The sequence below is a fragment of the Vitis vinifera genome, chromosome 17, assembly GCF_030704535.1.
Source record: "Vitis vinifera cultivar Pinot Noir 40024 chromosome 17, ASM3070453v1".
NCBI lineage: Eukaryota > Viridiplantae > Streptophyta > Magnoliopsida > Vitales > Vitaceae > Vitis > Vitis vinifera.
The window spans coordinates 3,636,796-3,652,079 of record NC_081821.1 but is presented as its reverse complement, the minus strand read 5'-3'; the positions used below and the strand labels follow the sequence as shown (position 1 = coordinate 3,652,079).

The 15,284-nt window shown below is 38.1% G+C and overlaps 2 protein-coding genes across 4 annotated transcripts; both read left to right on the top strand.

Annotated features, from left to right (window-relative positions):
• Nucleotides 1-548: 548 nt before the first annotated feature.
• Nucleotides 549-15,182, top strand: LOC100266453 (LEAF RUST 10 DISEASE-RESISTANCE LOCUS RECEPTOR-LIKE PROTEIN KINASE-like 1.2). Of its 3 annotated transcripts, none has more exons than XM_059734069.1 (4): nucleotides 549-2,085; nucleotides 13,457-13,489; nucleotides 13,615-13,872; nucleotides 13,960-15,182. In XM_059734069.1, the coding sequence occupies exons 1-4, from the start codon at nucleotides 1,254-1,256 to the stop codon at nucleotides 14,886-14,888; spliced, it is 2,052 nt and encodes a 683-aa protein (XP_059590052.1). In that variant the 5' UTR covers nucleotides 549-1,253; the 3' UTR covers nucleotides 14,889-15,182. The 3 variants fall into 3 exon arrangements, with proteins under 3 accessions (XP_059590052.1, XP_010663615.1, XP_010663616.1); XM_010665313.3 differs by lacking the exon at nucleotides 549-2,085 and adding an exon at nucleotides 2,979-5,860; XM_010665314.3 differs by lacking the exon at nucleotides 549-2,085 and adding an exon at nucleotides 10,609-12,271.
• LOC104882348 (LEAF RUST 10 DISEASE-RESISTANCE LOCUS RECEPTOR-LIKE PROTEIN KINASE-like 2.7) lies at nucleotides 5,854-10,922 on the top strand. The gene has a single exon (XM_010665316.3). It carries the CDS (start codon nucleotides 7,650-7,652, stop codon nucleotides 8,592-8,594), a length of 945 nt encoding a protein of 314 aa, XP_010663618.1. The 5' UTR covers nucleotides 5,854-7,649; the 3' UTR covers nucleotides 8,595-10,922.
• Nucleotides 15,183-15,284: the final 102 nt, after the last annotated feature.

The following is a 15,284-nucleotide window of genomic DNA, read 5'->3' as shown; positions in this document are numbered from 1 at the left end:
GAACTGCTGCTCAAACCCTTCTGAATCATTCATTAGGTGTGGATGGACTTTTAAGAGAAGGGTTTGAGGTTGAATGGGAAGTAGAGGAGGAAGAAGAATGCGGAGAATGCGTTGAATCTGGAGGTGGATGTGGATAGGATTGGAACTTGAACATACCTTTTTGTTATTGCCGGGACAAACCTTACTCAACAAGCTGTCCAGATCAAGATTCAAGCATGTATCCTCCTTCTCCCCATGATTTCTATGTCAATTTCTTCCTTCTTAGTGCGTTGGAATGTGATTGGGTAGTCAGAATTTGGGGACGACTGGTTCAAGTTCAGATATTTGAGTTGATTATAGGTATAAACTTAAAGAATCCTTTGTTCATAGCATTTGAAATTTAGACCAGGTTTTGGTTTTATGCATTTTATCCTCTTGGTTAAAATTTTATAAAGTTAAGCCTCCATTTTATTTTATTTTTCTCTATTTTTTCATGGTCTTTTTTAAGAAATAAACAAATCTTTGGTTGTTTTCCTTTTTCCTTTCTACTTACCCTTTTTGGAATTTGGACTGTTATTCATTTCCTTCTTTTCTATTAAAATAATTTTGATATAATATAAATGGTTTTGGTTGTCCCATTAATATAACGTAGCTATACCGCAGCGTCACCATCAAACTATATGATTATATCATAGGTTATAAATTTTAAATGCCTAATTGTTCAGTCCATGTCTTCCTTGCAAACTAGTAGCATCACTCTGAAAACACACCCAAATAGTTGGACTACCTGATTGTATAACACTGATTAGGGTTGTGGTATTTTTGAAGTTTAGCCCCTTAGGAATTTTACATTTATATATTTTACAATATTATTCTCTAAGTTTATCGTTTTTTCCTTTTTTTTTATTCGTGTGTTTTGTAATTTTCCGCGGAGTGAAGAGTGTGAATGCTGAGATTCTTAAATTCTAAACCTGGAACCATTTGAGAGAGTAGGTTAAGAAAGGTGGTAGGTAGAAAGTTTGGATAAGCAACAGTGATTGGAGAGGGAATGAAAAGTCTTTGTTTAAGTCAAGTCTTCCATGAGGAAAGTGTAATCATCGATTAAACGTGTATAGACTTCGGGGTATTTGTTTACCCAGTCAATGACTCAATGCATATATTCTATGGAGTAACGGAAATTTGAATGAAAGAAGAATATGGGGCCGCATTTCACTTTCAATTTTTTTTTTCTTTGTGTCTATATATCCCCTCTCATTCATTGATTTGCTCATGGTATGTGTGATTTTCCCACCAGTTCAACTTCATCCTTCCGCCCAATGCATCCCAATTTTTCCCAATCTTCCCTTCTCTTCTCCCTCATCCTCTTCCTCCTCTCCCATCACTTCCCATGCTCTCTATGCCTTGACGATTTTCACTATTCAAACTGCACTTCTCTGCTTGAGTTTGAGTGCGGGCATGAATTGGGCAAAATTGAGTACCCTTTCTGGGTATATGGTCATCAAGCTGAGTATTGTGGTCATCCTTTGTTCAAGCTCGACTGTGAGGGAGGCGAATATGCCAGCATAGAGATGATGTCCCAAAAATATAAAGTCCTCCATATCGATAATAACTCTCAAATCCTAAAGATTGTTTCTACGGATGTATTGTCCATGGGGCATATTTTTTGTCCTCAATCGCCGCTCATGAATTTTACTCTCTTCAACTATACTTCCAATGTTGAAACGGTGGCTTTCGCTCTGACTTACGATTGTTCCACCATTGGTGATCATCCTGGAGCTTACCACTTCTCTTGCACGATGAATAACCGTCTTCACGAGGCTTACCTAGCAACAAACTTATCTGTGGCAAAGGAACTTCGAAGCAGATGCGAATCTGGTGTTGTTATTCCTAAATTTCCAGTTCTTGTGCCGGAGTTAGAAGGGCTGCGGAAGGGTTCATCATATGATGTGGAGGAGGTTCTGAGAGAAGGATTTGAGGTTCAATGGACAATAGACAACGCAATATGCAAAGAATGCGTTGGCTCTGGGGGAAGGTGTGGATACGACACTACGTCGAACAAATCATGCTGCCTTTGTCGCGACAAACCTTATCCAAATAAATGTTCAAGTATGTATCCCTCTGCTTGTTCTCTTCTATTCCCATCGTTTTTATATCAAGTCTCTGTTCTCTGTGTTGGTTCTTCTGTTGGATTCAAAAATACGGACAGGCATAATTGGGCTATTAGCTGATTCATGGGTATTTGGTAGGATGAATCTTCCGAATATTTTCGTTTTCTCTGTTTTTTTATCTTTTTGCCTTTTTCTGCATCACCTTATACTTTTTTGAGGTAGGAGAGTTGGAATGCCCTGAATTATTTGAACACCTACCCACGGGCGTCCAAATCACTTCAATTTTGTAACCTTTTATCTCCAATACATTCTTTTCTACCAATTGCTTTACCCTGACACATCTTCCATCTTTATGCCACCCACATCCATCAATAATCATTCATCTCTAATTTACATCTATAATTTTGAACCGTACGTTTTAGTGGAATGAGTGTTCATTATTATATTTCTCCTTTCTCCTTTTCTATCTTCCACATCTAAAAAGGTAGAATTTCCTCCCTCATCTTCCCACTATAGTATTGTTCCGTACACAAACATATTTAATTGGTCCCTATTAGACAATTATTAAATAAAGGTTCTTTTTGTAAAAAAAAAATTAAAAATAATTTATATGGTCAAATAAGAATGTATTTAATAATAATTTTAGAAAGTATTTTTGATATTTTAATACTTAAAATTTTTTATCTTTCAAACATGAAAAAGACTAAAAACACTTTCTAAAATCACTATCAAACATATTTTAAATTATAAAATTTAAAATGAAAAAAAATTTACTAGTTGTTATTGAAGTATTTGATTTTCATTTACTCTGAAATAATATTGATATAATAGGTATTATTAAATATTCATTTGTGTTGGAAGTTGGAACTTGGAAGTGTAATTGTTTGGAATATGCCTTCCTTTCAAACCAATTCCACTCTCACAAATCACTCAGCCAATGAGTTGATTGTCTAATTGTTAGTAATAATCATATAGAATTAATTATGGTTGTGGTGTCTCTAAGTTTGGCCCTTCGGGATTTTACCATACACTCTTAGCAAAGCGTCATCACTCGTTAAACTTGAGTAGACTTATGGGTTTATACATTTACAAAGTCAATTGAATCAATCAATGAATTTTCTGATATATCCTCATCTGTATCATCATATTTCTCACTCCTCCACCAATCCATTCCCGTTATCTTCTCAAAATGCATCCCAATTTGTCCCCTTCTTCCTTGGTCATCCCTGCCATCATCTTTCTCCTCTCCCACCAATTCTCAAACTTTGTATGCAGTGACGAATTTCACTATTCAAACTGCAATTCTCCGGTGGAATGCGGTGGATTGGGCAAAATCGAGTACCCTTTCTGGGTAAACGGCGCCCAGCCTGATTACTGTGGCCATCCCAGGTTCAAGCTGGATTGCCTGCGTGGTGATTTTCCCACCATACAGATCATGCACCGGGACTATCTTGTCATGGACATCGATTATGACACCCAAATCCTAAAGATGGCGACCTTCTATGAATTCTTTTGTCCTGAATTCGACATAACCATGGATTCAACTCTCTTCAGCTATACTTCCGACGTTGAAATCGCCACCGTATTTTACGATTGTTCCTCCACTGATCCACACCCAGGATCTTACAACTTTTCCTGCGTGATCGATAGCTTTCCAAGCCACGCTTATTTGGTTACGAATACGTCAGCGGCAAGTGAGTTCGCATCGGAATGCAAGTTCAGTGCTTCAGTTCCAGTGGTCGTGCCAAAGTCAGCAGACGGTGTGAAAGAGATATTGAGTTCCGTGTTTAAGGTGAACTGGACGGTAAACAAGACAGAATGCGATGAATGCGTTGGGTCTGGGGGTAGGTGTGGATATAACAGCACCTTGGACCAACCTTGCTGTTTTTGTCCTGATAACCCTTACCGAAACAAATGTCCAAATCTACGTTCAAGTATGTACCCCTCTTCTCTTTCCATGCTTTTCAGTCTTTGATCAACATATCTACGGCAATCGATGTTGTTTCATTTTCTCTTCTTGGTTCCTTCTCTTTTTCTTCCCCCTTTTACTTTTTGCTCTAGGAAAGTTTGGAATCCCCGTCACATTCAACAGCCCTTGTCCCAGCTACTCTAATTAGGATTAGAAAGTTGTTTATTTTATTTCATTTCATTTCTTTAGGTAACAAAGTATGACTAGTGTTTTGATTTGTCTTTCATGAAACGTGTAGTGTGGGTTATTTGCCTAGTCAAGGAATAAGTTCCGGAGGGTATTGAGCTGAATAAAGTCTTTGTGTTGATTTTTTTTTACCATTTCAGTCACCAGTCTTCTCGTAAATCTCATGATTTCCCCTCTAATAAAAATTTATAATGCCTTACTATTGGGTAGAAAACTAACCTAGAGTATTAGAGTGACTTTTTAGGAAATTAAATGACAAAATTTCTACACAAATAAATGCACTAGATTTTAATAAATGTACGAGATTTTAATATACACGTACAACTTCTTTTCAAGAGAAGTTGTTTCACTGTCAATTGGTCCATAGGAGTGAAAAGCAGCCAATCGAAATCGAAATCTCATCTGACACCTGTTTTTCCTCCATGACGTGATAAAATGACAGATCCTGCATAGCAGTCCCTTTCTTAGAGGCTCTGCGAGTATGATAACGCCCCAAATTTCTTCAATTAATTAAAGGATTTTTAAGAATTAAAAATGTATGAAATAATAATCTTCTTCCACATGTAAAAGTATTTTAACAAAAGTTGTAGTGTTGAATATGATTGATGATTTTTTGAGAGAGTACTCTCCACGAGTCTTCTAAGTCAATACACACATATTATGTGTCTAGTGTTGTCATTTATTTTTCCTGAAACGTGTAGTATGGGCCATTTACCAAGTCAATGATGAATGGATGGTTGGGGGCATTGAGTGAAGGGAGTTTTTATTTAGTTTTATCCTTCCATGGCCTAATATATCCATCCACTCATCACTCTTTATCATTTTTTCCTCCTCTTCACTTCCATGCATCTCAAAGATTTCTTCCCTTCTTCCCTTGTCATCTCCCTCTTCATCTCCATCCTCTCCCATGGCTTCCCGAAATATGTCTGCGGAATCGATTTTCGCTATGCAACCTGCAATTCTTCAGCAGAATGTGGTAGACTGGGAAAAATTCACTACCCTTTCTGGGTAAACGGCTCCCAACCTTGGTATTGTGGTTATCCCTGGTTCGGTCTGTACTGTCACAAAGACGAGGCCACCATGTGGATCTTGTCTGAATTATTTCATGTCATCGACATGGATAATAGGACTCAGACCCTGAAGATTGCCAGAATCTATGAGCCCTCAACGGGTAATTTTTTTTGTCCGGTCTTCAACGCAAGCATAAAGTCAACTTCCTTCAGCTATTCTTCCGATGTTGAATTTATCACTTTCTTGTACAATTGTCCTCCGATCGAAGGTTTATCATCTTATGAGTATCATTGTGTGGTAGTAAACAAGAAGCAAATCCACAGTTACTTTGTGGCAAATACATCTTTGGCAAATAGATTCAGAAGCAGATGTGGGTATAGTGCTCTTCTTCCTGTTCTCGGAAGTGCTGTAGAAGGCCTTATGAATGGTTCATTAGATGTGGAAAAGGCTTTGAGCAAAGGGTTTGAGGTCAAATGGACAGCAAACGAGTCACAGTGCGAAGGGTGCATGGAGTCTGGCGGTAGGTGTGGGTATGACAGGAATTTGAACACGCCTTCTTGTTTTTGTCGTGACCGGCCTTATCCAGAAAGCTGTTCACGTTCATCAAGTATGTATCCTTCTTCTTTCGATGATTTGTATCTTAGTTTTTTCCTTTGTTGCTTCTTCTACTATTACATCAAAACATCTGTTTTCTTCTACTCAATCATCTATTCAATTATTTGGATGGCCATAGTTCAATTCCGCAACCCTTTTCTCAACTACGCCTTAATGCATCATTACTTCTTTCTTATCACTTTGCTTTATCAAGGACCCATCTTCCATTCACGTCTGTCATTTATACTTTTCACCTCACTTTCTCAGGCTTTATCAAATGGGTGAGGCCTTCTATTTTGATTTAATTATATATTTATTGTTGAAAAAATATTGTCTAAACATGGACAAGTAAACTTCTATAAACCCCATGTTTCATACCAATCCAATGGTTGACCAATTTTCCCCTATTGTTTTGGAAGATTATTTAGGTTGACATAATTTTTTATTTTATTTTTAAATTATGACCTGTTCTTTGTAAATACTAATTTTTCCTTTTTTTTTTTTTTTTATATTTGAAATAATATAAAAAATAAAGTCAATCAATTTTAATTTGAGAGAAATATTGGCAGTAATTAGCTTTGTCACCACCCAATGAAAATGACCACATCTAAAATAATTCTTCCTATTACTTAATTTAATACCCACTATGCATATCTTAATATAAGTAAAACTAAGAAACAGATAAAGCACCCAACAAATCTCAGTATTTATATTCAAAGTCAATTTAGATTTTTATTCCAAACATGTAATTAATCGTATCACATGGTCCCGAAAATATCTTTGAGATAAGTCGAATTTTCCAATCGACTTTTCTTTCTAAGACACTTGTTGACTTAGTCAATTTAGGAAGTATATTGAAACAATTAAAAAGATGAATTTGATTTAGGCTTTATATAATCTTAAGTTTAGGAATTTAAATGAATATTATTATGTCGTAGATATCGTAAATTAATAAGTATAGAACTTGGTATCGTATCATACGATGTTGATAAGAACATTAATTTTATTTTCGTCTCTCATAGTCTAAGATGATGCAATATGAACAAGTCACCCTCCTTGTCTCTTTTGTTTTCCATTTATTTACTTTTCTTCATTAGGTGTAGTTTAAGAAATTCAAAATTGAATCATCCAGGGTGTACTACGTTGAAAACCGTGGATTCAAGTACCATCTCCCTCTCTAATATCTTAAAATTTCCTATCTCTGCCCCCTCCATATTTTATTTTCTCAGCTGCCAAGCTGGCTCTAAAGAATAGTATGCTCCCTAGTCCCTATCTTTTATACCCAATACGCATACGCCCGGCGTTTGGGAGTTTGAATACGAATGTCTACGTAACCAAACACTCTGGACGTTTGAGCTGGTCAACCCGCGCCCACAATTTCTAGTTTTCAACAACTATTCCACCGAGCGGGGGGCGTTTGTGTCATTTCAAATCTAGTTGTCGGGCTCCAAGTTCCAACAACTACAAGGTCCAACACGTGATATTTCTCATGCGGTATTTGAAGTTATTTGAAGGAAACTACAGGGGTAGTGTTGTAAATTCAGGTGCGGTCAGTGTGCTACGCCTCAGGCACGCCTTCGCTGTTGCTGCGTCGAACCCAAGTTTCTCATGCAAGAAAATGACTCCAAGTCAGGAGTCAAGACTCGACAGCCATTAATCAAATCCCACTGTTATAAAATTCAAGACCCGCCAAATTTCTTTGTCAACAATGCGAATTTGATCTGTTTTACATTGAACGAACATACCAAAAATCTTCTATATCTTTGATTTGAATCCTATGCTCAATCTTTAATTCCATTGCGATGCTTTTTCTCCATGAGTTCTGCCAAATGGGTTCCAAGCTTTTTCAATCATTCATCCTACACTCCCCCATCACCACCTTCTTCTTCATCTTCATCGCTATTCCTATGTGCTTCTGCGTTGATAACCAACAATATGAGGAGTGCACAAGTAGTCTGTACGAGTGCGGCGACATGAAAGGCATAGGGTATCCTTTCTGGGGAGATGGTCGACCTAAATTCTGTGGGCAACAAGGGTTCGAGCTCAAGTGCCAGAATGATGATTACCCTCTTATAGATATTGGTTCTTTGGAATTCCGAGTACTCAATATCAGTAATTCCACTTATGCTATGAGAATAGCCCGAAAGGATTTCTGGGATCAAACTTGTCCTAAAGAATTCCAATCCACGACTCTCAATTATACGTTGTTTGATTATGCTGGTACCGATCGAAACCTCACCTTATTTTACGGTTGCCCCGATGACGTGTTGTCCCAACTCCCGGCTACCTGGAATATTAGTAATAATTTTACATGCTCAGTTGAAGATATAAATGATACCACTGCTTTCTACGCGGATGAAGCGTTTCTGGGGCTTGATCAGCACCTTGCAATCCTAAGGACTTGCAAAATCAACGTCACGCTTCCCGTTCTAGGAGCCGCTATTGATGAACTCAATGCCAATAGGACAGGGGGCGAATTTAGTAACGGAGAGAGACTGGAAAAGGCTATGAATATGGGATTTGATGTGGATTATAGCGTAGTCAGAGGGTTGTGTGTGCACTGTAATACGACCGGTGGAATATGCGGATCATCCAGCACGTCTTCATTTAGCTGCCTTTGCCGTGATAAATCTTATCCATATTCGTGTCAAAAATCAGGTATGTTTCCCATCAGATTGCTCTACATCCATCAAACTGTGAGGCTTGCTAGGGTTCATGGGCTTATGGCAGAATTGATAATTGCGTAACATAACTTTTGGTCTATCAAAAGCTAACCTCGTTGCTCGTGGGTTTTGGGAGGGTCAGAACCGTTGTCCCTGTTCCTTGTTCTAATTTTCAGTGGTCATGAAGTATTGGTACAAATTCCAATTCAAATGTTATCTCAGGAATCACCCATCTCAATTTTGGATGGACCACTATTGAATCTCACTGGATTATGCATCCAAATTTAAAATCTCCCCCTTGATTAACCTGTCTAGCTAGCTGGAGACAATTTTATCTTACCAGATCTTCTTATATTATTGGAATGAAGATTTTTCCGTGCCATAGGCTTCCTACTTTTCCATTATGAAACCTCTCTTTTCACCCTGGGAACAAAAAAAAAAAGAGCAGTACATCCGGAAAACACATCTGATCATTGAACAACTTTTTGGGTTCAATAAGTCTAGCTCTAGAATTTCTTTGGCAATGTGGCGGTTTGATGAAGTCTTGACAAGGTCAATAGTGAACCTGTGGCTAATAAACCTTCTACTGTTGTATGAATTCAATGAATAAATCTAGAATTTGCTATGGAGCCAGTAGGCAGGCTTATTAATAAAGGTGTAGATGTCTCAAACTTTGAAATTTAGGAGCCTTTATAAGCTAAGGCCTGCTGAGGCAGGCTGATCTACCCTGAAATTCGTACTCAGGTCCTTTAGGCTAATTTCTGGGATGTTTCTGCTTCTTGGCTTGAAATTTATTTTTTCAGTCGGAAGGTTTATTCATCCACATTAAATGGTCCCCATGTACATCCCTTCTTTGACTGTAATGATAAAGTCAAACTTGATGAATGGTCATGATGCTCATATCTGCTTGACTTTTGACTCCAAGGTAGGCCCCAGAAGGGGTGCCTGTCAAGCTGGTGGTTCCATGGTTGACATTGACCATGTCAACCACCCAAACTAGATGAGGAACCTTCAACTTGTTACCCCTTAAATGGCCCAAGGTAACATGAGTTTCCTAGGCATGTCCTAAGCATAATTACACTTTTTCTGTTCTCTTTGTGCTTTGGTGAGGTATGATTACTTCCCAACATTTTCCTCGAAACCAAACACCATGTTTTCCAGATATGACTACCCTATTTAAAATAAGGCCTCCAGAGCTTTTCCTTGACTGTATTTTATTGGTAGAACCGTCAATTTTCTCTGCAGACTTGTCAACTGGGCCAAAGTAAATGAATTGAGTCGAGATTTCGTGAATCTAGATAAGTTCAAGTTAAAAAATGATTTACATCACAAAATATAATAATATCCATTTCTGATATATACAGCATCATGGTTTCGAGTTAGATCCAGGTCCAAGTTGGACATGATTGCGAATAGGTCAATCTTGCATCGGGTTTGGGAGTGCATGAATCCAATCTATTAGTATTGTTTAGCTAATTATTTATCATGCATACTGTTTATTTATATTTTTCATGTAATTCTTTATATGATTTTTTTGTATTGTCAAATAACTTTCCTTTTAATCAAATTGATCAGCCTCCCCATAGATTTGAACTGTTCCTATACTTTACCCAGAACAACTTGGGCTAAAAGCTTGTGCTTCAAGCTCACTCCAACTTCATCCTGGGCCAAGGGTAGGCCAACCCAAAACTGTGATTGATAGAGGTCTCCTCCCCATTGCTATGTACTCTCTATGATTTGTAGAAATGGTTTGGTTAGAAGGAGTCAACTCAATTGGCTCAATGATGTCAAGGGCTTGCTTGTATTTAGGTGAATTTCAACTTAAGCAACTTCATCATGTGAACTTGCTTGAATAAAACCTCAAACTTTATAACCTCTATTAGTAGACATATAACGAACATCGCCATTCAAAAATCATTCTCATCTTGTGATACACAGCTTTGACTCCTTAATCGGCGCAATAATCCGGTCATTCATGGTCAAGGTTTCCCAATTATCGCTTCATACACCAACCATATATTCTTGTCTATCTGTCGTTAACTAAGAATTAAGAATAACCCCATATGTAACTTGTTGTTTTCTGAGAGATGGATTTGAGAATGAACCTTGTTTTGTCATGTATGGTTTGATGAAGGGTGTTATGGTCACTGTGGTCATAAAATTTTGAGTCCCTTGTGTGTGTCTCCGTCGGCTTGGAGTCATCAATGCAATTTTCTTTTGGTTTACTTTCCTGGCATGTGGAAAGAGGGGAAAAAGTTCTCTGTCTTTCCACACTTTCTTCCAACCAACCACCCCCACTCAGAAGGTCATCCACTTAATCATGCCATCATCACTCAATTTTACATTCCAAAGATGTCCCTTCATAGTATGCTTTCCAGGGGATACACCATGGGTATACTAGTCTTTCATCTAGCAGATACGTTCTCCAAATTGTCATACTTTTGTCTACTTTAGTTGTTATCTACCTTATGATGTCATTTTTACTTGGCGGTGATGGTGTCTTCATTTGTAGTTATGAGTTTGCTGAGTTCCTGTGCCAAAAAAACTAGTGGTTGTCCAAATTGCAGATTCAGGACCCATTACCAACTTTTTGGTTGAAGTTTGACATTTATTACAGGTCTTATAAAGTTCTATTTCTGAAATTTTGTTAGGTAGTGAATGGGTCAACATCATTGTTATTTATTTATTTACTTATATTTTTTTTTAATTTAAAGGTTATATTTTATGTGTTCATGAATTTTTCAACCCTAAGGGAGGGGAGAATCAAAGTTGATATTTACTTGAAGCACAAGTTGGGTTCCCCACGCCAAGCAAGCCTTTTCAAACAACAATTATAAGCCAAAACAAAACAGGGGTAAGACTAATGACTTAAAAGACAAAGATACAAGAAGCCAAGCCAACTCCATTGAAATTGTCTTCAAATGCTCCCCTCCAACTCCCCACTTTTCTTCATCTTCTCTGTTTTCCTCTGTTCTCTCTCTCCATTCCTCTTCAAATGGATGCCCAGAACATCTTCATATGGAAAAGTACCTTCTGTATAATTGTAGTCATTATCATCTTCACCAGCTTTGTTATTGAAACCCTATCTGCTGATCCAAAGTTTGAGGCCTGCAAGCCTCACAATTGTGGGACAGGTCCAAATGTAAGCTACCCCTTTTGGATTCCTAAAGAACAAGAATCCTATTGTGGTTTCCCAAATTTCTCAATCACTTGCAATGATGAAAAACCAGTGCTCACTATTTCTGATGATTATTATGTCATTAGAGAGATCTTTTACACCAACCACTCGTTTCTCATGTCTAATTCTGCTGTCTATGATGGTGATTCATGCCCAACTCCTCTGCATAACTTTAGTCTTGATAGGACTCCATTCAATTACAGTCCTTCTCATTATGATCTCTTGTTGTTCTACAACTGCACTTCTGTTCCTGTTGAGACCTTAACAATTCCAATTGATTGCATGAGCAATGCTACTCTTCACTCCTTTGCTAGCTTTCATGAGGAAGCTTTGGAGTACATGAATTTTTCTACAGAGTCATGCCAATCTATGGTTAATGTGCCTGTCGATATTGATGGTGAAGAGGGTTTTGGAAATTTGTTAAACTGGAATTTCACAGAGATTTTGAGGGAGGGGTTTGTTTTGAGTTGGACTGCAAATAATTGTAGCTCTTGTGAGAGAAGTGGTGGGCGTTGTGGATTTGAAAACAATGAATTCATCTGTTTTTGCCAGGATCGCCCACATCTCAGAACTTGCCATGATGGTAATTCTATCTGATACTATCTGTTTCAATCATCATTTAATTGTTTCATTGTTAGATGATTTGAATTCTGGTCCTAAATTATTTAAAACCCCTAGAAAGCAAGATGTTCTTTGCAGTTTTGTGTTGGTTTTTCTTTGATTTCTTTTAGGCCATTTTGTACAATGATTGCTGAGAGAGCAAGGAAAAGTTGCTGCTTTCTCAACATGTTTAGGTTTTGGTTATATCCAAGGTTTCATTCACATCCTTTCTGCTACCATTAGGAGACAATCCAGTTAATCAAAGGTCATGTTTTTGTTTTTGTGTTTTTTTTCTCCTTTTCTCTTTTTAGTCTGGTCTTGGAGATGACATGATTGGGATCAGCAATACATAAGCCTATTTGCTTTCACCCAAGTCAAATGTGTGCCTTGGGAGGAACTTCTAAGAGAGTTAATGATTATATAAGCTTGAAAGGAGTTCTGGTAAACCTTAGGCCTTACCATCACAAGAAGAAACATATTTAGTTCTCTGTGGACTCCTTTTCATGGACGATTAGATATTTTTCTGCTGCATTTTTTTCTTTTAAGGGCAAGTTAATTTAATATAAATTTGCATGAATGTTTTCGCCTTGGCACATGTATTGATTCAACAGTCAAGCTATGAGGCAAAATGGAACCACAGATCATGCCAATTGGATGTTGAAAATTGCTACTATTCCAGCTTTTCTATCCTCTGTAAATGTTTCTAGACTCTAGGCATCCCCACTTTCTTCCTCTTAGAGAAACACCCTCAATGCTAATTAACATCTCTTCATGTAAAGTCCTGGATACATCGTGTGGACCAATCACCACAGCATCCTTTCAGGTTTTAGTATGGGCGAGAACCCTAACATGGCTACCCCAAACATCCGTAATCAAAATCGTAAATATGATGATTTTATGGCTTTGTTTCATTCTCCTACAATCTTGTCTTCAATCAACATAGCTCAGCTTTTTCCCCCCTTCCTAAACCCTTTAATGGATAAGTGGAATACCAAGAACATGAAAATGTGAAAGTGAAACATATAGAAAATTTGGAACTGCAGGTCCTATTGGTTGTGTACGAGGATACAATGTTCATAAAGCTTGTCATTAATGTGTATATTGGTATGTGATTAGTTATCAATGATTAAACTAACACTTCTTTTGTATTTCGTTATTGCTATCACAGAGGGACTAAACTATCACAGGAAGGTTATTATAGGTAATATGCCCCCAAATTGGAAATTTCTTTTGTCAACTTAATTACTTGACCAGATACAGCGAGATTTCTTCCCGGTCCAATCCTCACACTGCTTTTATGCCTCCCTGTTTATTTCCCCTCTTCAGGTGTTTGTGCTGGATTAGGTACTCTCCTTATTTCAAGCATTTTTTTCCTCATGTATCTACGCCGCTACAAGAAGCGCTATCCTCCACCTTTGTTCTCTCGAAATATCTCTTCTGATCCCTCTTCGAAGACAATTTTTGAGAGCCAGGGCAGCTTACACGGAGTCCATATATTCACTTACGAAGAACTTGAAGAAGCCACTAACAATTTTGATTCCAGCAAAGAACTAGGAGATGGAGGCTTTGGCACCGTATATCATGGTAAGAGGAGTTACTCTCTTGTAGTTGGAATTTGCCTATTTGCACCATTTAATGGAATATTCCTGTGTTCTGGTATGATCTTATCAGGCAAACTCCGTGATGGTCGTGTTGTTGCTGTGAAGCGCTTATATGAAAACAATTACAAGAGGGTTGAGCAGTTCATGAATGAAGTTGAGATCCTCCAACTTTTGCGCCACCGAAACCTAGTCTCCCTATATGGGTGCACCTCTCGCCACAGCAGAGAGCTCCTCCTTGTATATGAATACGTTCCTAACGGTACTGTTGCTGATCATCTTCACGGTGAACAAGCTAAACCTGGATCACTCACATGGCCAACTCGAATGAAAATTGCCATAGAGACTGCAAGTGCATTGAAATATCTCCATGCTTCTGATATCATCCACCGTGATGTCAAAACCAACAATATTCTCCTTGACAGCAACTTCTCTGTGAAAGTTGCAGATTTTGGGCTGTCCCGTCTCTTCCCGACAGATGTTACCCATGTTTCAACTGCTCCACAAGGAACTCCTGGATATGTTGATCCCGATTATCACCAATGCTACCAGCTTACAAGCAAGAGTGACGTCTATAGCTTTGGGGTGGTCCTGATTGAGCTTATATCATCCATGCCTGCTGTTGATATCACTAGGCACCGGCATGAGATTAACTTGTCTAACATGGCTATCAACAAGATCCAAAACCATGCATTGCATGAACTTGTTGACCGTTCCCTTGGGTTTGATTCAGACCAGAACATAAGGAGGATGATAATGGCAGTGGCAGAGTTGGCATTTCAGTGTTTGCAAAATGAGAAGGAAATGAGACCTGCTATGGATGAAGTGCTTGAGGTTCTAATGGGCATTGAGAGTGAGGGTTGCAATATAGTAAAGACAGAGGAGGTGGAGATTCCAGCAGACAGTGTTGGGTTGTTGAAGAGTAAGCAACCACCAGCTTCACCGGATTCTGTGACTACAAATTGGACTAGTTGGCCCTCAACTACTAATGGCAGCAGCTGACTTTTCCTTCTGGGCTCACTGAATTCTCAAAGCACATGGCAATAAGAATGATGATCATATACTAGAAAAAAGAGAAAAAAAAGGGTGGTAATGCCATTTTCTTCTCATCTACTCAATTTTGATGTCTTGAATGAGATGTAAATGTTAAGTAGGAGTCATCATTGGTAAACCAAAGTTCTTCGTTAGGGTAGTGAAATTTTTTTATTGGTATTTGCCTTCTACTAATTAAGAATGATGTTCAATATTTGTTTTGCATTACTATTTTGATTCTACATTGGCAATGTGTTCCGCTAAGATGCCTTCCTAGGTATATGTATAAAGACAGAAGACCTGTTCCACTGAAGCTTCAGTTTCCTGTAAAGGCAAATGGAATACAAGGATGATGACTGTTTGATC